General features: G+C 50.4%; 3 protein-coding genes and 1 long non-coding RNA gene across 5 annotated transcripts; 3 read left to right on the forward strand and 1 right to left on the reverse strand.

Annotated features, from left to right (window-relative positions):
- Positions 1 to 2,072: 2,072 nt before the first annotated feature.
- RPL27 (ribosomal protein L27) lies at positions 2,073 to 5,177 on the forward strand. Its single transcript, XM_042916711.1, has 5 exons — positions 2,073 to 2,178; positions 2,421 to 2,503; positions 3,441 to 3,610; positions 4,863 to 4,973; positions 5,077 to 5,177. Exons 2-5 carry the CDS (start codon positions 2,423 to 2,425, stop codon positions 5,123 to 5,125), a joined length of 411 nt encoding a protein of 136 aa, XP_042772645.1. The 5' UTR covers positions 2,073 to 2,178; positions 2,421 to 2,422; the 3' UTR covers positions 5,126 to 5,177.
- A 1,577-nt stretch (positions 5,178 to 6,754) lies between these two features.
- IFI35 (interferon induced protein 35) lies at positions 6,755 to 15,973 on the forward strand. Of its 2 annotated transcripts, none has more exons than XM_042915394.1 (7): positions 6,755 to 6,981; positions 14,029 to 14,130; positions 14,476 to 14,623; positions 14,696 to 14,802; positions 14,901 to 15,087; positions 15,182 to 15,288; positions 15,502 to 15,973. In XM_042915394.1, the coding sequence occupies exons 1-7, from the start codon at positions 6,955 to 6,957 to the stop codon at positions 15,691 to 15,693; spliced, it is 870 nt and encodes a 289-aa protein (XP_042771328.1). In that variant the 5' UTR covers positions 6,755 to 6,954; the 3' UTR covers positions 15,694 to 15,973. The 2 variants fall into 2 exon arrangements, with proteins under 2 accessions (XP_042771328.1, XP_042771329.1); XM_042915395.1 differs by having other exon boundaries at positions 6,755 to 6,975.
- Positions 15,951 to 23,159, reverse strand: VAT1 (vesicle amine transport 1). The gene is made up of 6 exons (XM_042915393.1): positions 22,647 to 23,159; positions 19,464 to 19,671; positions 18,889 to 19,059; positions 18,688 to 18,777; positions 17,680 to 17,921; positions 15,951 to 17,529 (listed from the first exon to the last, which is right to left on the reverse strand). Exons 1-6 carry the CDS (start codon positions 23,052 to 23,054, stop codon positions 17,446 to 17,448), a joined length of 1,203 nt encoding a protein of 400 aa, XP_042771327.1. The 5' UTR covers positions 23,055 to 23,159; the 3' UTR covers positions 15,951 to 17,445.
- Positions 16,854 to 18,123, forward strand: LOC122206328. The gene is made up of 3 exons (XR_006196415.1): positions 16,854 to 16,930; positions 17,420 to 17,588; positions 17,788 to 18,123. It is a non-coding gene; the product is annotated as an uncharacterized LOC122206328 (long non-coding RNA).
- Positions 23,160 to 23,314: the final 155 nt, after the last annotated feature.

A 23,314-nucleotide genomic window follows, 5' to 3' on the forward strand; every position in this document is an offset into this window, starting at 1 on the left:
CTCAGGGAGCACAGAAGGAAGAGATTGATTCTGCCTGGGAGAACTCTGGAGTGGCCTTGAAGGATGGATTTGGACAGGGTTTTGCCTAGCTACAGTGGAGGAGAATAAAGACACATGGACCCACCTGAGTAAAGACCCCAGGAATCAAAAAGGTTGGATATTTCAGTAGTTGGGGGTGGGGAGTGGGGAGGGAGTGGTTATGTGAAGATGTGGAAAAATAAGGAATTTAGGCTGCAAGAAAAGAAAGGTGAGTTTAAACTTCGGTACACAGAGCCAATGAAGGATTTCAAGCACAAAAATGGGGAATTTAAGAGTTATGTTGAGGGAAGCTCCCCAAAATAAGCTCTATAGATCATATATGGCTCCACTCCGGACTGAAATTGTTATCTCCTAAGTTAGAAATCCATCTTTCATAAGCATAGCAAGCAATTCAGATCCACATAAAAGTTTGAGGAAGAGGGACACTTGGGTGGCTCAGTCAGTTAAAGCATCTGACTTCAGCTCAGGTCATGATCTGGCGGTTTGTGAGTTCGAGCCCCGCGTCTGGCCTGTGCTGACAGCCCAGAGCCTGCTTCGGGTTCTGTGTCTCCCTTTCTCTCTGCCCCTCCCCTGCTCGTGCTCTGTTTCTCTGTCTCAAAAATAAACATTAAAAAAAAAAAAAAAAAAAAAGGTTTGAGGAGGAGAAGAAAAAGATCTGAGGCTGGATCATTTAGGGACATTTTCCTTTTCTGGAAAAGGACAGAAAAGATTTAAAAGACAAGGAAAAATTCAGAAGATTTAGTACTAATTTGGGAGAGTGTTTGTGAGAAGAGTCCAAGGCAATTATGAGATTTCCGGCTGTGGTTTCTATTTTCCAAAAGATATACAGCAGAAGAGGCAGCAGCAGGCTGGGAGCAGACCATGAAGGTGGAAATGGACAGGGTGATGTAGTGTTATTAATAAGAGCACCAGGTCAGGAATGAGAACTTGCTCTTGCACCACCATCTCTGTGACTTTGCTGCTCTAGAGCTGTCCTCTTAGAGGCCAGAGTAGATGATCTCTGGAGGTCCCTTACAATTCTAAAATGTCATCTTCCGATTTAAAACAAAAGATCTTTTTTTATTTAAAAAAAATTGTTTATGTTTATTTTTGAGAGAGAGACAGAACAAGTGGGGGGCGGGGGGAGCGCGGAGAGAGAGATACAGAATCCAACGTAGGGTCCAGGCTTTGAGCTGTCTGAGCAGAGCCCGATGGGGAGCTGAACCCACCAACTGCGAGATCATGACCTGAGAGGAAGCCGGATGCTCAACCGACTGAGCCACCCAGGTGCTCCGAAACAAAATACTGTAATTGAATATAGATATGTAAGTACATAATTATTGTGATAAACCACTGGCATGGGGTGTTGGCTGCAGGGAAAACTGGTCCCTGGAGAGGCTAAGAAGAGAATTGATGAAACCCTGATTTTTCTCATATCTTGCCCAAGACCAATTCTAGATTCTTTCATGTTCAGAAAAGGAAAAACTGTAAGATGGTTTCCCTTTCTCTTGAACTCCGAAGACAAGTAAAGAACCATCTAAAAACAGTCTTCCAGGGTCACCTCCTGTATCATTTGGTAAAGCTAGGCTACCTAAAAAGCCTAGCACAGAGTAGGTGCTCAGGAATTATCACCATCATCCTTCACCTTCTTCACTGCTTATTCTAGTCGGGAATGCCTGTGACATCACTAGATTCTAAATATTGGGGGTAAGCACCTTTGCCTAACTGATCTTCGTCTCTCCCCGCTTACGCCAAAAATGCACACTAATACAAGTCCTATTTTTGCTCTCTGACTCAAGTCATAAAAATCTATTTCAAACTGTGTCCCCTTCTAGCGCCAGAAAAAGGAACTGCAACCAAGGGGTGCGGCAGAGCAGTGGAGCCAAAGGTCTGCGCGCTTTAGAGCCTTCCTTGCTCTTCCCACCCACGCGGGAGGAAAGACTTTGTTTCTAGTGGAAGCTACTGATAAAGTTTGATTTGAATAAATGAACGCCCAAGTACTGCTCTCCCCGCCAGAGCTTCTTCCGCCCGTAAAGGATTTCAAGAGGTGGGGCGAAACTTGCGGGGCGGGACCGGATGTGAGGTCATACTCCCCGAGGTGAAAGGTTAGCGGAAGTGGGCTTTCTTCCTTTCTGCCGTAGGCTCGAGTAGCTGGTGTCGGTGAGTAGAACCTTGGGCGGGATGTTCCAATCCGCTGCCATCCGCGGCCTGGGGGTCGAGATCCGGGGTGGCGCCGGGCGCTTTCCTTTGCCCGGTCTCCGGAGGCTTCGTAGCGGTCCTATCCTGCGATCGGGGGCCTGCGGGCGGCCTGGGCCAAGACGGCAGTGAGCGCAGCCTTGGCTTCTGGGCCCACATCCCCGGCTTGGCAGGTTTCTGAACGGCCCCTTCTCCTTCCCCTGCAGAGATGGGCAAATTCATGAAACCCGGGAAGGTGGTGCTGGTCCTGGCCGGACGCTACTCTGGACGCAAGGCGGTCATCGTGAAGGTACCCTCCTCGCGAGCCTCTGCGCGCCTACATCCCAGGAACGGGGCTGGTTTCGGAAGGCCTGCAAGCGTGGAAGTCAAGAGCTAGCTTGGGGGCATTGGTCACTGAGCATTGCGGGTGGGAGTGAGTGATCGGGGCTCTTGAGAGAGAAAAATGCAAAATACAAACAGATGTGAGTTGAATTGGGCGCCCAACATATAATGGGTTCTCTACTAAAGAGGCTTTAAAAAATAATAACGCCCGGCGTTTATCGAGCGCTTGCTTGGTATCTGGCACTGCTTTCCAGGTGGTGTCATGCCCAGTCCTTGAGGTAACCGTAGGGGATTCTTTTCTACTGCTGATGTCTGGAGACGTTAAGTAACTCAACTGAAGTAAAACATTAAGTGCTGCAGGTGGGATTCTGTAAAAAGAGGAGAAATTGTTTCTAGACAAAGCGATCACTTAGCATATTCTAGCCCTCCGTTCTTTGCCTTCTGCCTACATTTTGTGGCCTCTTGTGAGATTTTGCTAAGCTCTGGCCAAGCACTTGCTTTTGGTTGTTGTGGGACCACTGGGACACCCTTTGTTTCCCTTCCCTCATCTGTCTGAGACTGGTTTCTGGAGTTAGACCACCAACTAGCCATGTAATTGTAGAAGTTAAGAGATGTTAAGTTCTAAGAACCAGTGCTTGATAGAAAGCAAACACTCCATACATGCTAATTATTGTTAGTTTTAAATCACTTAGCTCCCACAAGCCTTTCCAGATTCTTGGTGGGAATGAATACGACCCAATACTGTTTGGGCATCTAGCCTAGCACTCAGAATGTCTGCTTTGCGCAGTTTTTCCAGTAGCGGGTCTCAGATCGGGAGTGGGGGTATTCTTTTTATACATGGCCTGCATTTAGCACAGTGCCTCAGTAGGCCCTCGGTTACTAACATGTGATTCTTGCTTGTTCAGAACATCGATGATGGCACCTCAGACCGTCCCTACAGCCACGCTCTGGTGGCTGGAATTGACCGCTATCCCCGCAAAGTGACGGCTGCCATGGGCAAGAAGAAAATCGCCAAGAGGTCAAAGATCAAGTCTTTTGTGAAAGTTTATAACTACAATCACCTCATGCCCACAAGGTGAGCATATCAAGAATGGTTATGAAAGTGACTTTCTTTTCTCCCCTCTGGCCTGCTGAATAAAGAGACAACTTTCAACTTTGCAGCCATTCCAGTGTGGGGAAGAGACATTTTCATGTGTGACTTACAAAGTGGTCATGGTTTCAAGTGCTGCCTCTTGTTTTTTTTTTTTTAAATGTTATTTTTGAGAGAGCACAAGTGGGAGAGAGGCAGAGAGAGACAGAATCTGAAGCAGGCTCCAGGCTCTGAGCTGTCAGCACAAAGCCCGACGTGGGGCTCGAACCCACAAACTGTGAGATCCTGACCTGAGCGGATGTCGGACACTCGGCCGACTGAGCCACCCAAGCGCCCCCCCCCCCCCCCCCCCCCAGTGTTGCCTCTTTAATTCAATGTGGAGCTGTGTTCTGTCATTTTCTGTGGTGACTTCCCTTACTGGGCCAAGCAGGATTGAAAAATCTTTTCCAAGCTTGCTCTTGATCTGTCTCCTCACCTGAAAATTCTAGAAGTGTTAGGTAAAGATTGCTGCATTTGTTTGCAATCACGATAAATACAGGCACGGGATCTGGCCTGCTGTCTTCCACTATTCCACTTTCAAGGATAGTTTTTATAGGCTTTCAAAAATTGTTGATAAATAAAGGAAAGCAAACCTCTCCCCAACTGATTCCACTTGGCTCTCAAGCCCTTGAGTTCCTGGCCGTTCACAGTATTGTGTGCCATTCACGCTATCTTGGTGTATAGGTTATAAGGAAATAAAAACATTTGAGAGAGTCCTGAACGATAATTGCCAAAACCCAGCAGTGTGTGCCTTACAGTTTGGTACCGGTGGCTGCATGTTTACTCTTAATTGGCTGTCTTAAAAGGGCATTGCTGTTTCTCAGGTGCTGGGAAACAGACCTCGGTAACTAGTCACCCAGCTTTTGCATTCTCATAATGAGGCTAACCCTTCCCCGGGCACAACTTGAACACCACTAAATAAAATGGCTCCAAATAGGAAGCTGGCCAACCACCATGATTAAAGTGACAATCCTTAGCCAGAAAAATAGTCACTGTGGAAAGTTGAGAATGAAACGTGAAGTATTTTCATGGCTTGAGTCTTTTTAAATTGGCAGTTTCCAAAAAATATCATCAGGACTTTGGCACAGCTTTTGCGGATTGCTCCTGTGGAGACAGACCCTGCCATCCCAATGTCCCAGACTGTGCGAAGGCCCTGGCCGCATGTGGGCTGATCTTCCCTCCCCACTGTTGTCCCCAGGTACTCTGTGGATATCCCCTTGGACAAAACTGTTGTCAACAAGGATGTCTTCAGAGACCCTGCTCTTAAACGCAAGGCCCGACGAGAGGCCAAGGTCAAGTTCGAGGAGAGGTAAATAGCTTTGGTAGTGGATGTTGGGAATATGGTATCCATATCCTCCATGAAGGGAATTGAGTTTCACTGTTCTCATTGGTGTCCTTTTCTTTCTGTCTAGGTACAAGACCGGCAAGAACAAATGGTTCTTCCAGAAGCTGCGGTTTTAAGTTTGTTTTGTTTCAGTCATTAAAAATACCAAAAAAAAAAAAAAAAAAAAAATCACTGTCTGCTTGTAGCATGTATTATTAGACTGTTGAAGAACATTCATATGATAAGACGTTGGGTGGTGGGTGAGAGGAGAGGTTGTGGGAAAGTATATAAAATAGCGCTTTTGTGAGATTTGGACTACTTATGTCCTCCTCCTGATAATCCTTTAATCATCTGACCGCCCTCGGTGGGTAAGGCGTGAGCTACTGAATGATTTCCCAAAAAAAAGACTACTACTGATGTGTAGGTGCAGAGTTGTTTAGCATCCCTGGCTTCAACCTGTTACCTACATAGAGAACCTGGGCCACTCTCCTCCCTCCACCCTCCATTGTGAACACCTACAGGCCCCTCTCAGCAGGCACTGATTACTTTGGATTGAGAGCCACTAATCTGAGGTTCTCTGAACAATGACAAGGTGCTGAAGTCCCACTCTTGAGGTTTAGTAGGTCAGAAGTTCAAGCAGGTTGTCCAGTGATCCCTGTGCTGCTGTGATGAGGCCCACACTGGAGAACTGCTCTAGATAGCAGTGGGGACTAATGAAGGCCTGACCCCTAGAGCACCCATTGTTAGTGAGATTAGAAGAGGTCCTCAAATGGCCTGGCTAGCAGAACAACAAGAAAAGGTGTGGTTCAAGGGTCTTGGGCATGGGTATGTCCCCACAGTTGCAGGAAAGATAATTTGGTCCTTTTATTTGGCATTTTACCTTTCATTGGACCCTAAGTGTTGACTCTGTTTTACTGGCAAAATAGGCTCTCCATTTGAATTGGTTCTGTCACTAGATGGAAGGATTCAAACAGGCACATTTGCCAAGCCTTACACTTGGCACACATACCCCTGGGATGTAGGGAAAGAGATTGAGAAGGGCTGAGTATAAATTACTCTGGAAATATCATGGACTAGATAATAGGAAACATTGTGCACTGTGTCCTGTGTAGTTTCATTTGATTCTTCACCTTTAAGTATCGAACATCTCTCTTGAGACAGACCCCTCTAAGTAGCTTGCCTGCTCAGTCACAAATGGAACTGAATTTAAGCCTTCCGCCTAAAACTTCCAAGTTCCTTCCACTCAACCTCAAGGCTCAAGTTCAAGTATTGTTCTAACCAGGTTTAGATACATGCTTCCTAGCAATAGGACCTCTAAGCAAGTTTCTGCACTTCTTTGCCTCTGAAGTTTACCAGCTCATCTGTAAGATGGCAAAAATAGAACCAACTTTGTGGGGTTGTTTTAAAGATTAAGTTAATTCATGTAAAGCAGATCCAGTATTGGGCACAGAACAGCTCCCAACAAATGCTGGCTATTAGTACAGCTCTTGTGAATTTGGTGGAAAGGCTTTAACCATCCTGGTTGCCTTTCTCATTCAATTAATCTTAATTTGTGTGTGCCTGGCATCTTTCTAGGTTCCAGGGAAATAACAAAGACACTATTCTACCAAAAGGCTTGTGTTAGAATGAGGGGTAGGTTGGGGCCCACATTCTGTTTGCCTATGTTTATGGGTAGACTCCCCTGAGACCTTCTATCTGGGTGAAGTCAACTTCCGAGACCAGAAAGGCTCCTCCCTGGGGTGGGGAAACCAGCTGGGGGCGTGTGAACACCGAAGGGCAGGGATTTTGGTGAAATGAAAGTGGAAGCAAAGAGCCTGCCGGTTCTACATCAGAAGTGTATTTCAGGTCCGGCTTAGAGGAGACTAAAGCCCATCAGAAGGTACAAGCAAGAGTTCTGTCGCTGTGGACACTGCCATTTTGTGCCTGGCTCCGAAGCCACAACTCTTGCCAGCCGGACCCCAGGCCCATGTCAGTGACCCATGATGCCGATGCCGTAAGTGAGGAGAGTGTTGGGGGGAGGGGCGAGAAGCAGAGGAGCATTTCGCTCGGCTGGAAATCTGCAGGTATCTCCGGGTCTGGTGGCCAAGCCCCTCTCTGCTCATCTCTTAGACTTGCTGAAGGACTGGGGAGAAATGTGGCGGGGATTACCTCTCCCCTAACCCACTGCCTCAAAGATAGTTCTATAACCTACACCTCAGGAGCTCAAGCATTTCTTGTGTGAATGTGCATTTTTCTGAAAGAGAATCCGTAGTTCTTGTTAGATACTCAAAGGGTTTTATGACCCAAAAAGTGTAAGACTTGTTCACACCCTTATCTCCTGAGATCTTGCCCAACAAACTTGCTTCCTTATATTTCATCTTAGAGTTGAAATAGATAGTTCCTCACCTTATTGTTGATGTCAGCTGAATCTTAGGCCCTCTTCCAGGTCACAGGGAGACATGTCTCTCCTCTGAGAGCTCACCTTCCCACTGTGTGCTGTGCTCCTCCCTTTCCTGACCTGTGAATGATCCTACTCCTGCTAGACTAAGACTGGTCCCCCGTCCAGCCTGTTCACCATGCCAGCACTGTGCCTGGCATGCACGCAGCCCTCAATAAACAGCTGTTAAATGAATGCATCTCCTCCCCTTTCCAGTTTCTTCCTTTTCCCCCCTCCCTGATACTACCCCATCTGTTATAAATACACATGTCTTTCTTGCTTGGGAATTTTTCACTTGCCCCTCAAATGTAGTAAGAAAGATCACAGGCTCAGGGCCGGCTGAGCCGGTGGAGCATGAAACTCTTAATCTCAGGGTTGTAAATTCGAGCCCCACGTTGGGTTTAGAGATTACTTTAAAAAAATCTTTGGGGCGCCTGGATGGCTCAGTCGGTTAAGCTCCCAACTTTGGCTCAGGTCATGATCTTGCGCTCCGTGAGTTCTAGCCCCGCGTCGGGCTCTGTGATGATGGCTCAGAGCCTGGAGCCTGCTTCGGATTCTGTGTCTCCTTCTCTCTCTGCCCCTCCCCCACTGTGCTCTATCTCCCTCATGGCACAAAAATAAATGTAAAAAAAAATTTTTTTTAATTTAAGCAGATAATCTATAAGTCAATATAGTAAAAACTTAGCACACTGGTTGGCACCTCCTAAACGTACAATACGTGTTTGTTATTCTTAATATTATTGCCAACCTTTCAGAACCCCTATTCCCCAAGATTATCTTGATTCACCTCCATTTCACTCCTACCTCTAAAATGGGTGCAGGAGACTTTTTTATTATGACTTTTTTTTTATTGTTTATTTTTATTTATTTTGAGAGAGAGAGTACGAGTGGGGGAGGAGGGCAAACAGGGAGAGAGAGAATCCCAAGCAGCCTCCACACTTTCAGAGCAGAGCCCAACCTGGGGCTCGATCTCACAACCATGACCGAAGCCAAAAAGAAGAGTCGGACACTTAACCAGCTGAACCACCCAGGCACCCCTATGACTTTTTTTTAATGTCCATTTATTTTTGAGAGAAGGGTGTGAGGGTCAGAGAGACAGGGGGACAGAGGATCTGAAGCAGGCTCCAGGCTCTGAGCTGTCAGCACAGAGCCCAATGTGGGGCTCAAACTCACAGACCTGCAAGATCATGACCTAAGCTGAAGTCGGACACTTAGCCAACTGAGCCACCCAGGAGCCCTTCAGGAAACTTTTTTTTTTTTTAATGTTTATTTATTTATTTTGAGAAAGAGAGAACAGGGAAGGAACAGAGAGAGGGAGAGAGAATCCCAAACAGGCTTTGTACTGTCAGCACAAACCCTGACGTGGGGTTTGAACTAAAAAACCATGAGATCATGACCTGAGGCGAAATCGAGAGTCAGATGCTTAACTGACTGAGCCACCCAGGTGCCTCTGAAATGAAACTTTTTAAATCAACAGAATAGAGATCACACTCTGTACAGTTTTATTTTGTATTTTGCTTTTTTAGCTTAGTGTATTTCTTCATATTGTTAAATGTTCTTTAATGTCTTCTAATTGCTACGTAATATATTTATTAGGCTATTCCTCTATAGTTGGACATGTAGATTTATTTTTGACTTTTTTCGTGTGGGCTTTTTTTTGTTTTTTGGCTTTTTTTTTTTTTTTTTTTTAATGTAAGCTCTACCCAACCTGGGTCTCAAACTCAGACCCTGAGATCAAGAGTTGCATGCTCTACTGACTAAGCCAGCTGGACACCTCTCTTTTGGGCTGTTTTTGTTTTTTTCTTTTTTTTTTACCCTTTTTTTTTTTTTTTAATGTGTACTTATTTTTGAGAGATAGAGAGTGTGAATGGGGAGGGGCAGAGAGGATCCAAAGCAGGCTCTGTGCTGACAGCAGAGAGCCCAGGGCTGGGGCTTGAACTCACAGTGAGATCAAGACCTAAGTCAAAGTTGGACGCTCAACCGACTGAGCCACTCAGGTGCCCCAAAGATTACAGTTTTAAAGCTCTGTCCCTCACAGAGCCCTTCCTTCCTTTTGACTTCTTCCAATACACATGCTGCTCCAACCCAGAGTTATTTCCACCAAGTCCTGTCCCTGACCATATGTGTCTTCAATGGCCTCGAGTTTGACTTACTTTGGCTCATTAATTAACCCTGACAAACCTCAGGTTCCTCATATAAAATGAGGATTCATAAAATAGGAAACATTCAACATAGCACTCATCGTGTGCCAGGCACCATTGTTCCCAACAAAATTATAGGTGGAAATTGCTATTATGTCCATTTTGCAGATAAGGAAACCAAGGCACAGAGAGTTAAATAACTTGTTCATTGTCTTGCAGTACTAAAAGGAGCTGGATGTAAGCGTTGGAGGTTTGTCTCCAGAGTTTGTGTTCTTAACTGTGATGCCGAACAGCCTCCCAATACCCTATGATGAACATAGACAGTAGGAGATTTTATCTTATGGGGTGATTAGGTTGTAAATTTCGCAAGTAAGGCAGAAGAATGTAGGTAGTCAAAATTAACCTTAAATCATTAACTCACCCCTACAGTATCCAGAATTTACAGTCACTCAGTGAGCTCCATGTAGAATGGATTGCAGTTTTTTTCGGTTAAGCACCAGATGTACATTGGCTTACATTTAGGAGACCATGTTATCATGTCACGCAAATAATAGCATGTATAGTTGAATTCCTGTAAGTGACTACAGTCAGCTTGTGTTGTCCTTAAGAGGGTCCTATAAGAGAGAAGTTCCAGTTGGAACTTGGAGACAGGAGGCAGTTCTGTGATACTTAAAATGAGACGGAGTCCAACTGTGCCCAGCACCTGGCAGGCCCCCAATAACCACTTGCCCTCTTCCCTTGCCTGCTGGGTCAGTGGATTCTACCAAATTCTTGACCCCCAAGTCTACAACCTTGGCATTGTCTCTCCAGTTTGTCCTCTCCGTCTCCTTAATATAAACATCCACAGAGTCTGGAGGCCTGCTTCCTGAAATGTGCTCACCCGTGCATGCCCATTGCCAGAGGTCCAGCTCAGCTTCTGTCGTGTCAGGAGGAATTAGAACCTCAGAGTGTCCCTCCCCAGTTCCCGCTGCTCCAGCTCATCGTGCCATGGCTGCCAAGTTGCTCTCTTAAACACCATGTCCACCACCTCACCCCCCTCAGAAATCTTCACTAGTTCTCCATCCCCTACTTATATTAGATCTGAACTCCCCTGCTCCAATGGTTCTTTTAAAAACTCTATATTTAGGGGCGTGTGGATGGCTCAGTCAGTTAAGTGTCTGACTCTTGATTTCAGCTCAAGTCATGGTCTCACAGTTCATGGGATCAAGCCCCAAGTGGGCCTCTGCACGGACAGCATGGAGCCTGCTTGGGATTCTCTCCCTCTCTCTCTCTGCCCCTCCCCTGCTCATGCACCCACACTCTCTCTCGCTCGCTTGCTCAAAATGAACATTAAAAAAAACTCTATAGTGGGGCACCTGGGTGGCTCAGTAAGTTAAGCACCTGACTTCATGGCTCATGGGTTCGAGCCCCACATCACACTCTGTGCTCACAGCTCAGATTCAGATTCTGTGTCACATCAGAGCAAAGCCTGATGTGAGGCTCAAACTTATAAACCACAAGATCATGACCTGAGCCAAGATCAAGAGTCGGATGCTTAAATGACTGATCCACCCTGGTGCCCTTTTTTAAAGCTATTTTATTTTATTTTATCTTTATTTTTAAATTTTGTTTGTTTATTTTATTTAGAGAGTGAGAGATAGCAGAAGTGGGGGAGGGGCAGAGGGAGAGAGAGAGAGAGGAAGAGAGAGAATCCCAAGCAGGCTCTGTATTGTCAGTGCGGAGACCAATGTGGAGCTTCAGTCCACAAAACCGTGAGGTCATAACTTGAGTCAAAACCCAGAGTTGAACAACTGAGCCACCCAGGTGCCACTAAAAGTTATTTTATTAAATAGCATTGCTAATTACTAGATTTTCAAACAATTATGTATATTTAGATCAAGATTTAAAGCAGAAGTAAAAAGAGAATAAACTTAGGACTGAATCTAGTTCAAAACATCTTAAAATGAATTTCATTTTTTTAAATTTACTTTTTCATATATTTTTAAATTGAATTATCTCTTTCAAATAAAAATTCAGATTTTTATTTCCCTTAAAAATGGGAAGATATGGGGAGGGGCACCTTGGTGGTTCAGTCAGTTGAGTGTCCGACTTCGGCTCAGGTCATGATCTGGTGTTCGTAAGTTCCAGTCCCACATTGGGCTCACTGCACAGAGCCTGCTTCAGATTCTCTGTCCCCCTCTCTCTGCCGCTCCTCTGCTTGTACTCTCCCCCCAAATAAATATATATATATTTTTAAACGGGAATATATGGGGCACCTGGCAGCTCAGTTGGTACAGCACATGACTCTTGATCTTGGGGTTATGAGTTCAAGCCCCATGTTGGGCATAGAGCTTACTTTAAAAAAAAAAAAAAAAGAAAGAAAAGAAAAAGAAGAAATGGGATACAGGAACCACATTCCCATGTGAGAAAATCTTGGTTGGATGAGGTGCCTGGGTGGTTCAGTTGGTTAAGTGTCTGACTCTTGGTTTCAGCTCAGGTCATGATCTCATGGTTTGTGGGTTTGAGCCCCACATTGGGCTCCACACTGCTTTTGCAGAGCCTGCTTCGGATTTTCTCTCTCTCTTTCTCTCTGCCCTTCCCCCTTCCTGCACATGCTCTTGCTCTCAAAATAAATAAATAACTTAGAAAAGAAAAGAAAATCTTGGTTGGAGCTGAGAAGAAGTTGCCACTTTAGCGGGGACATGCTCTCTCCAGTTTGTGAGTCCCTAGCACTCCCTATGGTCTACACTGGCTCCCTAGACTCACCGATGTCATCTAACTGGCCCTTAAAGACACCTTGTTTGTAGGCATATAAAGAACTAGGTACCTTTCTCACTACTCATAAACCAGCATTATTTGGTCAAGCCCTTGTTTTTGTCTGTTTAAAATAGAGTGAACTCACACTGAATAATTCAATGCCCTCTGTAATATACTCCCATTCTGTCATTAATTCACTTCATTCATTCATTCATTCATTCATTCAACACACATTTACTGAATGCCTGTTTTGTGCCAGGAACTCTGCTGAACACTGGGGATACAGAGATGACTAGGACAGAGTCCCGCCTTCCCCAGTGAGCTCACACTTCTCTGAGCTGACCTTATTTATCAGGCTTCCCAACCACAGAGTGAACTCTGCCAGCTAACATCTACTTCATCCCACAAACAAAGGTGCATTTATTCGTATCCCTGGTGTCATTCCCCTGCCCATGTTGTCACTCTCTGTCTCTGGACTCGCTCCAAATCTCACCCAGCCTGAAAGGCTGCTTGCTGCAGTGGAAAGAATGGCAGTCAAGGGACAAGCTAGCAGACGTGGGGTAAATTGTTCCCCCACCCTGGGCTTGATTTCTTCACTGTAAAGCACAGATTAGCAGTCTGGAGTCAGACTGCATAGGGCTGAATGACTTCAAGCAAGTCACTTAACCTCTCTGAGCTTCAGTTTCCTCATCTATAAAATAAGGATAAGAGGGAATTTATTTCACAGGGTTGTTTCAAGAATTGAGCCATATAAAAGCCGTAAAACGCTTAGCACAGGGTGCCTGCATGGCTCAATTGGTTGAGCATCTGACTCTTGATTTCGGCTCAGGTCATGATCCCAGGGTCATAGGATCGAGCCCCGCATTGGGCTCTATGCTGAGCATGGAGCCTGCTTGAGATTTCTCTCTCTCTTCCCACTCCTGCGTGCTCTCAAAAAAAATTTTTTTAATTAAAGCTTAGCATAGTGCCTGACATATAGTAAGTGCTCAATAAACATTAGCTGGGGCACCTAGGGTGGCTCAGTCAGTTGAGCATCCAACTCCAGCTCCAGTAATGATCTCACAGTTTGTGGGCTCGAGCCTCATGTCAGACTTTGCACTGACAGTGTGGAGCCTGCTTTGGATTCTCTCTCTCTGTCTCTCTCTCTCTCTCTCTCTCTCTCTCTCTCCCCCTCCCCCGTTCATGTGTGCATGCATGTGCATGCAAGCTCTCTCTCTCAAAAACAAATGAACATTAAAAAAAAAAGTTAGTGAATACTATGACATTTTGCCACACTCTAAGCCCCCACTCCTCCCAGAGGCCTCCCTAGTTATGTTAAGCCCTATGGGACTGTCCCTCCTCCATACTCCTGATGTCCTCCACAGTCTGTCATGTGAGGATACACTGTCTTGGGTGGTGTTTTGTACAGACCCGAGGGCTAGCCTCTTCTCCCCCCTTGCCCTGTGTCAGTGCCCAGCACCGCACAGCAGGAGCTCGGTGTCTGTTAAATGCAAGCTGTCCTGTAACAACGCAGCTGTGGCTGCTGCAAGGGCTCTTCCGCTTGTCCCCCTCCCCCAGCTGAGATGAGGCCAACCAAATCCTGAGGAGAGTGGGCCAGGGCCAACCCCGGGACAGGGGAAAGGGGTTGGGCTGTTCCGGAGCTGAGCATCAGCTCTGCTGTGGGAGAGTCCAGGATCGGCTCCCTTTCCCCTGGGCTCATTCTCTGGGAAGGCAGATGGAAGTCTGGTCGTCTCCCCCACCCCAATAGGCTCTCCATGCCCTTCGGGAGGAGCAGGCCAGACTAAAGAGGAGGCTGCAGCAGCTGCAGCAGCGGAGGAGGGAATTTGGGGACTTCCCTCACCACGACCAGGTAAGCTGGGAGAGGGGCGTGGTGTGGTAGAAAGAACCAGTTTCTCTCCTGGCTCTGCCACTTCCTCACTGCATGACCTCCAGTATGGCACTTGAACTCTCTGGATCTGTTTTCTCATCTGTGACGCTGAGCTACCAAACTTGCAGGCTTGTGAGGACAAAGCAACATCTTGTGTGGAAAGTGCTCCTACGGGCTTGACCTACCTTCATCCACCCGTTTATCCAGCTCTCCTTTCAATAAGTGTGCTCATCCCCGGCCTCAATTCCATGGAACGCTTTCCTTCTAGGGGTGGTGGGGCCTCTCCCACCTTGAAGGCTGCATCAGCCTCCCCTCCCCCACCTCCAGGTCCCATTCCCGGTGCCCTTGGTCCCGCTGGTGTTCCGAGGACACACTCAGCAGGGCACAGAAGGGTCCAAGCCTTTGGTTTCCAAACTACGGATCTGCTACCCTCTGCCTGGAGGCTCTGCTCTGGTCACCTTCGACGATCCCAAGGGTGAGCTCTCACAGAGGCCCTGGGAGGGAGGCTGGGAGGCTTCCCAGTACTGACCCTGCTCCCCCGACCCAGTGGCCAAGAGGGTGCTGCAACAAAAGGAGCATAAGATCGACATCGATGAGTGCCGGCTGCGGGTGCAAGTCCAGTCCTTGGAGCTGCCCGTGGTGACCACCATCCAGGTGACAGGACTGCAGCGTCCTGGGACATGCAGGGGGTGCCATGCACTTGGGCACAGGGGATGAGTGGGGCTGTACCTCTCCCTCCTGTCTGTCCCTAGGTGTCCACACAGATAAGCAGGAGGAGTGTGCTGGTCAGTGGGTTTCCTGCAGGGCTCAGGCTGAGTGAGGAGGAGCTGCTGGACAAGCTGGAGATCTTCTTTGGCAAGTCCAGGAATGGGGGTGGCGATGTGGAGAGTCGGAAGCTGCTGCAAAGTGGTGTCGTGCTGAGTTTCACTAAGGATGCAGGTAAGGGTCTTGCCGACAAGACTGGGGCTGATGCATCCGGCCACAGGGGAGAAAAGCCCTGATGCTAGAGGTCCGTCCCTCTCTGTCCCCACAGTGGCCCAGCACCTGTGCCAGGCTGGCCAGTTTACAGTGCCACTGGGCACGAAAAGCTTCCCTTTGAGAATCTCTCCCTTCCTAAGTGGGGAGATCCAGAAGGCTGAGGTAAGTGGGAAGGTGGAATGGTGGCTGGGCCAGGAACCTGTCTGCCTGGCAGACACTTGCCCAAGAAAGGATCAGAGTCCCCTGACTCCACTGCCCTCCCCATTGCCAGCCAGCCTCTCAGGCCTCCCGGCCCTTCCCAGACCCCCAGGGGCACTGCCTGCCCCCAGTCCCTGACTCTCATGAACCAGGCCCATCTCCTGGCTCCTTTTCCAGATCGTGTTCCGGCCAGTGCCCCAGTCAGTGCTGGTGCTCGACATTCCTGACGTCCTGGATGGCCCGGAGCTTCAGGACATCCTGGAGATCCACTTCCAGAAGCCCTCCCGTGGAGGTGGGGAGGTGGAGGCCCTAACAGTCGTGCCCCCAGGACAGCGGGGCCTGGCGGTCTTCACCACCACGTCAGGCTAAGAGCCTGCCCTTCTCATCCCCTCACCCGCACCCCTGCCAAGCCTCTCAAACCAGGCTGGATTTGGGCGCACAGGTGCAAGAGATCGTGCTGGTCAACAGCGGCAGGGATTATGGCTTATGAAATGCTGCCCAAGAACAATAAAAGTGGCGTGACCCTCTTCTCATTTCATTTCCTGAAAGGAAACTTGATGTGAGCACAGAAGGAGGAACCCTCACCTTCCAGGAGCCCACCTTCCCCTCCACTCTCGGAGGCAACATCCAGGACCCAGGGTTTGGCTTTTTATTGACACAAACACAAAGGCAGCTTCGGTAACAGTAACGGGGTGGGGTACACAAAAGCAGAAATCGCCCTTCACACATTTAGGCCTCATTTAGACACTGAAGAGGCTGAGCCCCTCCCCCCACCTCCCATTGGCAATAGCCGGGCAGTAACCCTCCCTAATTCCGTATCAGAGAGCAGAGGGAGTTGTACCCCTGCGCCAGGAAGTCCCCACTTTGGTTCCGGTGGCCCAGGTCCTAACCACCCCCCTCCTTATTCCCCTGTTCCATCTCCCCACCCATGTAAACAAAGTTTGGGGCTGAGTTTGAAAAGCTGCCCTCCTGCTCTGAGAAGGCAGTGGGCCTCCCTCGACTACACAAGAAATGTGCTTCGATTTTTACTTTGGTCCCAGAACAAGAAACAGATGGCATTGCCTCTCAGAGCTCTGGCTGGTAAATGCCACACTTATCTGCAAGGCTGAGAACGCCACCCTGCCTTTTTCCCCTCAACCACCCAGAGAGAAATGACAGCCCCAGAGACGGGACACGGCACAGACCCCAGGAGGCTAGGGGCTGCCCCCCGCCCCCACTGGTACACACACAGATTTTTGGCAGTGTTGTGGGACAGCAAAAGCCCACCTCCACCAGAACGAGGAAGGCACTGGGGAGTTCAGGGGTGGAGGAGGAGGTGTGAGACAGGGACCCCCCACCCACCCACACACGCAAGCACAGGTTTTCCGTTGCTAAGGCACTGAGAACAAATCCACTAGAACTCAGTGAAGGATGGGGCGGAGGGGGGGGCTCTGTGTCCCTCCCACAGAGTCGTGACCTAGGGAAGCAGGTCAGATTCCCACCCTTGTTGTAAGAGGCAACCTTGGTTAAGAGTGGCAGAAAACCTGCAGGTGGAAGAAACCCAGCTGTGCTCAAGGAGACGGGGACCAGAGGACAAGGCCATGCAACGAGGCAACAGAGTTCAGAGGTGGGCGCCAGTTGGCCTGGGCTGAAGGGACAGGAGGGCGAGACAGGGACATGCTGGATTCACACGAATTGGCCCCATATCCTGAGCTGACATTTCGATTCTTTGGGGAGGGGAGTGTGGGGCAGGGGCAGGAGGGGAGATGAGGCAGAGGTGGAAGCACACAGAACTGGACGGAAAAGGACTGGCTAACCTTGGCACAAAAGCAGCACAGCAGGCCCAGGGAAAGGGTGGGGGCAGGAAGCAGCCGGCCTCCCTCTGACCCTCCCTGTCCCCTTGGCAGGGCCCAGACATCCAAGTGGTCACTTCCCAACCTCTTCGGAGGGCAGGAAGGGGGGAGGGGGCCCTGCCTAAGGAGAAAGAACAGGGCAGGGGAGAGGTCATCACCACGGAGACCTTTGGGGGCAAGTGGGCAGAGCATTATGAGGAGGATGAAATGTAAGAGAGTCTGGTGACCAACACAACGTGGCTCCCTAGCTTCTCTCTTCCCAGGTCCCGAGGGTCTGCCAGCCCCGGCCCTAGTTCTCCTTCTCTGGTCCAGGCACCAGGAGGACTTTGCCCACATTCTTCTTCTCCTGCATCTGCCTCATGGCATCCGCCACCTGGAGAGGAAGACAAGACCCGGTGCCATCCGGCCCCTCTAGAGAGCCAGCCTAAAGGGGTGAGCCCTCCTCTTCCCAGGAATCCTACCCCTGGGAGCCCAGCCTGCGGGGACCCTCCTCCGGCCCTCCCTGCACAGCCATCACACTCACCTTCTCAAAGGGCCACACGGAGTCAATGTGGGGTTTGATGCGGCCCTGGTTGTACAGAGCCAGGAGGCGGGCCACCACACCACTGACTAGCTCCACCTCACCCTCCAGGTAGCCCAAGTGGAAGCCACACACAGCGCGGTTGGTCGGCAGCAGCTGCAGCGCAGTCACACTGAACTGGTTCCACCATGTGCGCGCCAGGGCCATCAGGTTCCGCTTGGGGCCCGTCAGCAGGTTGGCCATTCCTGAGGGATGAGGAGACGTGGCCCGTGAATCCAGGTGCTGGGCACATCCCTGTCCAAATCCATGCTCATCCACCCCCTCTGGGCCTCTTACAATCATCCACAGCAGTGCCAGGGAGTGACAGGATAATCCCCCACCTGCTGGCTGCCAGGCCCAAATGGACTCCAGCTGACTCAAAAATTGCCTGAATCTTTATTCACTTGCTGATTGTGTGCGTGTGAAATAGTTTTTCTTTCTTTCTTTTTTTAATCTATTTTTGAGAAAGACAAAAAGAGTGTGAGCGGGGGAGGGGCAGAGAGAGAGGGAGACACAGAATCCGAAGCAGGCTCCGGGCTCTGAGCTGTCAGCACAGAGCCTAATGGGGGGCTCGAACTCATGAGCTGTGAGATCATGACCTGAGCCGAAGTCAGATGCTTAACCGACTAAGCCACCCAGGTGCCCCATGTGTGAAATCGTTTTGCAAATGAAAATGCAGCCTGACCAAGAAACCCAGGAAGGTAGGACAAAGGAAGGCAGGCTGATTGATTTTGCATCTGGAAAAATCCCCAAACAGGAGCACAGAGAGAACACAGAATGCACTGTGACTCACAGGAACAGTAGTGAAAGAGAATGAGAGTAGCTGCCCCCCACCAGAGGTAGCAATCTGAATGCATCACCCAGGCCAGTCTTAACCCGATGCTCCCTCGAGCACTGGAGTCCCTGGGCCCCTGCATCCTACCCTTCAGACCCACCCTGCTTCCCACCTCCATGCCCAGCCTACTAACTCACCATAGATGACCACTTTGCCCATGGGTTTGAGGAGGTTGTAGCCTTTGGCAGTATCTGACCCACCCAGAGGGTCCATGACGATATCCACTCCTGTCACAGAGTAGGGGGGCCCAGAGGCAGCATTAGGATCCACAGATCTGGAGTGTCCCATCCCTGTCCTGTGCCATCCTGCCCCTGCCCATACCCATACCCCGATCCCACCTTTGGGGGAGACCTTCTTGATCTCATCCACATAGTCAGCCGTATGATAGTCGATGGGGTGTGTGACCCCGTTCTCCTTCAGCACCTCGTGCTTGCTGGCCGAAGCCGTTCCGAACACCGTCACATTCTCCACTGTGCGACACAGCTGCACGGCGGCCATACCCACACCCCCTGCAGCAAGACACTTTCATAAGGAGGGGATGTGGAGTCACCCCGCCACCGCTCTCCATTCTTGCCTCTCAAGGACTCCGTTCATCACCTTCATTTTGCCTGGGCCCATTTTGAGGCTTTCTCTCCTCATAACCATGTCCAATTTCCATGATTGAGAATTGGGGGGAAGGGTAGCTGGCAAAGGAGGGGGTGCCGGGTGAGGGCACGTTGCTATGGATAGCACACCAGGCTGGACCTGGTGCCTGAATGTTACCACGGCAACAATACTGCAGAGGCCTCTGGGAGCCATAGGCCGAGGCAGCCTGGTGTTGCCATGACAACCGTCCAGACAGGCTGCAGGGAAGGGGCCCGAAGGAAATCAGGGTGGGGTAAGGAGGGAGGCATAAAGGGAGGGGGCCTGTCACCTGCAGCCATGTGTACCAAGACGCTGTGGCCAGGCCGTAGGTTGCCGAAGTCAAAGAGGACCATGTAGGCTGTGATGTAATTGACCAGCAAGGCAGCGGCTTCCTCAAAGGTCATGGCCTCAGGCATCTGGAAGGTCTGGGCTGAGGGCACAGTCACCTCCTCCTGCCACATGCCTGACCGGATCAACACCATCACCCGGTCCCCCACCTTGAAGAATGGAAGAAGAGCAGCATTCAGTCCCTTGCTCATTCACCCATTGGTGATTTATCACCTGCTATGTACAAGGGCCTCTTCCTGGCAATGAAGTAGAGATAGAAGCAGTCACAGTAGTCATGGTAATAGTAATAATAATAATACCATCAAAAACAATACTAACTTACCTTTACTGAGTGCTTACTAAGGGCCGGGTCCTATTATAAGTGCTGTAGGTCTATTATAATTTTTTTAATGTTTATTTTAGAGAGAGAAATAGAATGTGAGTGGGGGAGGGGCACTGAGAGAGGGAGACATAAAATATGAAGCAGGCTCCAGGCTCTGAGCTGTCAGCACAGAGCCTGATGTGAGGCTCGAACTCGTGAACCGTGAGATCATGACCTGAGCCAAAGTTGGACGCTTAATGGACTGAGCCACCCAGGTGCCCCTAAGTGCTATAAGTCTATTATATATAAACGCTCAATTAATCCTTACCTGCTCTTTGAGGTAGAGACTGTCCTTATCTCTACTTTACAGATCTTATACTTCACTATTGTGTAAGATCCCTGAATGCCACAAGCTTACAGTTATGGCAGCATGAAGTATTGTTAAAGAGATCAAACTGTTTTGGTTAAAGAAAGATGGGCTCTGCTGTTTACCGAACAGTGTGACCTTGGGCAAATAAGAACTATTTAACCTTTTTGAGCCCCAGTTTTCCTGTCTGTCAAATAGGGTAGTTATGATGAGTAAGTGGCAAAAAAATCATTTGGTAATTTTTAGCCCCAGTGTCTGTGTCTGGAAGCAGTTCGTAGTATTAAATAATAAGAATGATAAAGTGCCACTAAAGATCTCTGAGCAGCTAGGGCTGGGTGCAATCACCTCCTGAGCCAGTACTGGGGGCCCAGAAAACACCTTCACCCAGAGTCAGGGGGAGAGGTGATGGGCAAGGACAGCTACACAACCCTATCCACCAGGAAGAAGCATTTTTCCCCCACTCTCTCAGCCACCTGCACAAGAGCCTCATTACAGGAGGGAAAGGGGGCAAAGAAAGCAGAATCTTTCCCTTCAGCTTAGCATCTGGAGTCAAGAGGAGAGCAGAGGAAAGGTGGCAATCTCAGGAGAAAGGAAGGCCTCTCCTCACTCTCTGAAGCCCATGGAGAGGGAAGTGTGAGTGCTATTCCAGGACAATCCGAGTCTGTCTTTGTCCCTGCCAGGAATGATGGAAATTCTGTATATTAAGGAGACTTGGGATGCATGGGAAGAGGGGATGGGACTCCCACACACACCCCTTTTCATGTCCCCACACTCCATTGACAAAGAGGATGCAGGTTGGGATCTTGCCTTGCAAGCGCTGGCCTGAGATGAGGTCTGGGGAATGGAAACATCCCACCCTAGGACCTCAGGACCAATAGACTCAGAAATGGCCCAGGAGTGCTGGAAAGTGCAGTGTGGTCAGTCTGGGTCGTGACCAGTCTGGACCCGTCATGATCTGGCTCAGGACAAGGCTCACTTATCCAGGCTAATACCCACCCCTCGCCCATCACAGGGCAGAGCCATGAACCTCTCCCCAGTCCAGACATCAGGAGGGAGGGAGGGCTCTCCCCACAGAATCCAGCCTCTTACATCAGGTTCTTGCCCTGGACAGGATATCCTGTATTTACTAAGCGGAAAGTGTGGGGAGGGAGGTTAGGTGGGTGGCCTTCAAACATGAACTACAACTCCCCCCCCCCCCCCAACACACACACAAAATTCCTTAGTATCTTCTCAAGAATTACTAAGAAGTCAGTGGAAAGGGTGGGGCCAGAGCTGAATTGAGGGAGAAGTCCTTTAAGGAGGGGATGTTTGCATACACAATAAATCCAAGAATTCCAGCTCTGGGATCTGGGACTAGCAGGTCGAAGAGGATGGCTGCATCTGAGGGGCCTGTCTTGCAGGGGGCTGATTTAAAATGAAACCCCCAAACAAACGACGTGCAAAAGCTTCACCCCAAGTCTCTCAAAAAGTTGCTCATTTGGAACTCTCTCTCTGGTGTCCGGGTTTATGGCCAAGATTAATGATAAACAAAAAGAGAAACAGACCGGCAGAGCTGGGCCAACCTGCTCCCGGTACCACAGCCCCCCCCCCCCCCAGTCCAAATGGACACCGCTGGGGTTTCCGAGGTGAGGGTCCTCCTCGAGGAAGGCGGAGGGGTGTTCTCTGTCCTCCCTCCGACGTTCCCAAGGGTAGCCTAGGGTCGTGACCCTCTGGCTGAGTCACTGGAGGAGGAGATATTGAAGTCACGGGATACAGAGAGCCTAAGACAATGATCCAGAGACCGAATCTCGTCCTGCCAACCCCAAGAGCAGAGGGGCAGCGTGAGGCCGGCGGGAGGGCGAGTGGCAAGCTCCCTCTCCTCCATGATGGGCGTGCCTCATCTCTTTGGCCGTGCTCTGGGAGGGGCCTCCTCACACCCCCACAGACCACGGGGCTGCATGTGACTGGGGCTCTGGCAGGGTCATGCGTCCCCGCCCAACCCTGACAACATAGCTCCTTAAGCTCCCTCGGGGAAAGAGGCGCTAATCGGTACTCAGGGTCACAGACCACAATTACCCAGGCAGTGTTTGGTGGGCCAGGGTACAGGTGTGGTTTTAAGCGGGGGGAGGGGGGCGAAGAGGGGGTGGTGGCAAGGTGATTGTGCGCATGCGCGTGGGTGCCTTATTGTGTTCCCCCCCCACCCCAATACACAGCCACGGCCGCCGCTTCTGGGCGGCGGCCGCAATTGAAATGGTTGAGGAGGGGGCGATAACTCCATCTTCACTCCCTACCCCCCAATATCCACCCAGTTCTCCAGGGCCTTCGGAACACAGGCTCCCTTCCTAAGCCTTCCATGCCCTTCTATCTGAATCAGTGCCAGTTTCCCCCGCCCTGCCACACCCCCGGCCCCCGCCCACTCGAGCTCCACTGCCCCAAGGCCTGGGCAGCCTCTCCCTGCCCTGCCGTGGCCCGCTCACCTTGCGGTCGTTGACTCCCTCTCCCACTGCGACCACGACGCCGGCGCCCTCCATGCCCGGAGTGAGGGGCAGCGGCGGCAGCCTGTCGTACAGCCCCTGCCGGGCCATAAGGTCGGCAAAGTTGAGCCCGCAAGCCCGGACGCGCAGCGTCACCTGGCCGGGGCCGGGGGCCGGGGGCACGGCCGGCCGGCTCTGCAGCTTCACCTTGTCGTAGCCGCCGAAACCCGTGAGCACCAGGCAGCGGAGCTGCGGCGGCGACGCGGCGGCGGCCCCCTCGGAAGCCGCGGGTGGCTGGGCGTCGCCAGCTGCCTCAGCTTTGGGGGGCTGAGAAGAGGCGTCTTCTCCGGCCCCTGCTTCGGCCGCCGCCACCACGGTGGCCGCCTCGGCTACCTCTCTCTCCGCGGACATGTCTGGGACTCCCGACGTGCGCGCAGCTGGACCGAGGGTGCACAGCTGGGGAGGGCGGGGCGCGCGTCGGGAGAAGCTGCGGCGGTGGACTCCGAGCGGGAGGGGAGGGGCGCCGGGCCGGGGGCGGGGCCTCGCGCTCCGACTTAAAGGGCCACAGCGCGGGCGTTGCAGGAGCGCGAAAAGTGAAGACCTGGAACATCTGGAGACAGACACTGGAGAGGGCATTCTTAAGGTCATTCAGACTGCTGCTTAATTTGCTT

This window comes from Panthera leo, chromosome E1 (assembly GCF_018350215.1).
Source record: "Panthera leo isolate Ple1 chromosome E1, P.leo_Ple1_pat1.1, whole genome shotgun sequence".
Lineage (NCBI taxonomy): Eukaryota > Metazoa > Chordata > Mammalia > Carnivora > Felidae > Panthera > Panthera leo.

Excerpts from the sequence above, each read along its gene's own strand:
- RPL27 (XM_042916711.1), top strand. The coding sequence starts at position 2,423 with ATGGGCAAATTCATGAAACCCGGGAAGGTGGTGCTGGTCCTGGCCGGA. Across the intron at positions 2,504-3,440 it reads GCAAGGCGGTCATCGTGAAG|AACATCGATGATGGCACCTC; the intron begins GTACCCTCCTCG and ends TTGCTTGTTCAG. Across the intron at positions 4,974-5,076 it reads AAGGTCAAGTTCGAGGAGAG|GTACAAGACCGGCAAGAACA; the intron begins GTAAATAGCTTT and ends CTTTCTGTCTAG.
- IFI35 (XM_042915394.1), top strand. The coding sequence starts at position 6,955 with ATGTCAGTGACCCATGATGCCGATGCC. Across the intron at positions 6,982-14,028 it reads TGACCCATGATGCCGATGCC|GCTCTCCATGCCCTTCGGGA; the intron begins GTAAGTGAGGAG and ends CCACCCCAATAG. Across the intron at positions 15,088-15,181 it reads GAGTTTCACTAAGGATGCAG|TGGCCCAGCACCTGTGCCAG; the intron begins GTAAGGGTCTTG and ends CTGTCCCCACAG.
- VAT1 (XM_042915393.1), bottom strand. The coding sequence starts at position 23,054 with ATGTCCGCGGAGAGAGAGGTAGCCGAGGCGGCCACCGTGGTGGCGGCG. Across the intron at positions 19,672-22,646 it reads AGGGAGTCAACGACCGCAAG|GTGGGGGACCGGGTGATGGT; the intron begins GTGAGCGGGCCA and ends CCATTCTTCAAG. Across the intron at positions 17,530-17,679 it reads CCGTGTGGCCCTTTGAGAAG|GTGGCGGATGCCATGAGGCA; the intron begins GTGAGTGTGATG and ends CTTCCTCTCCAG.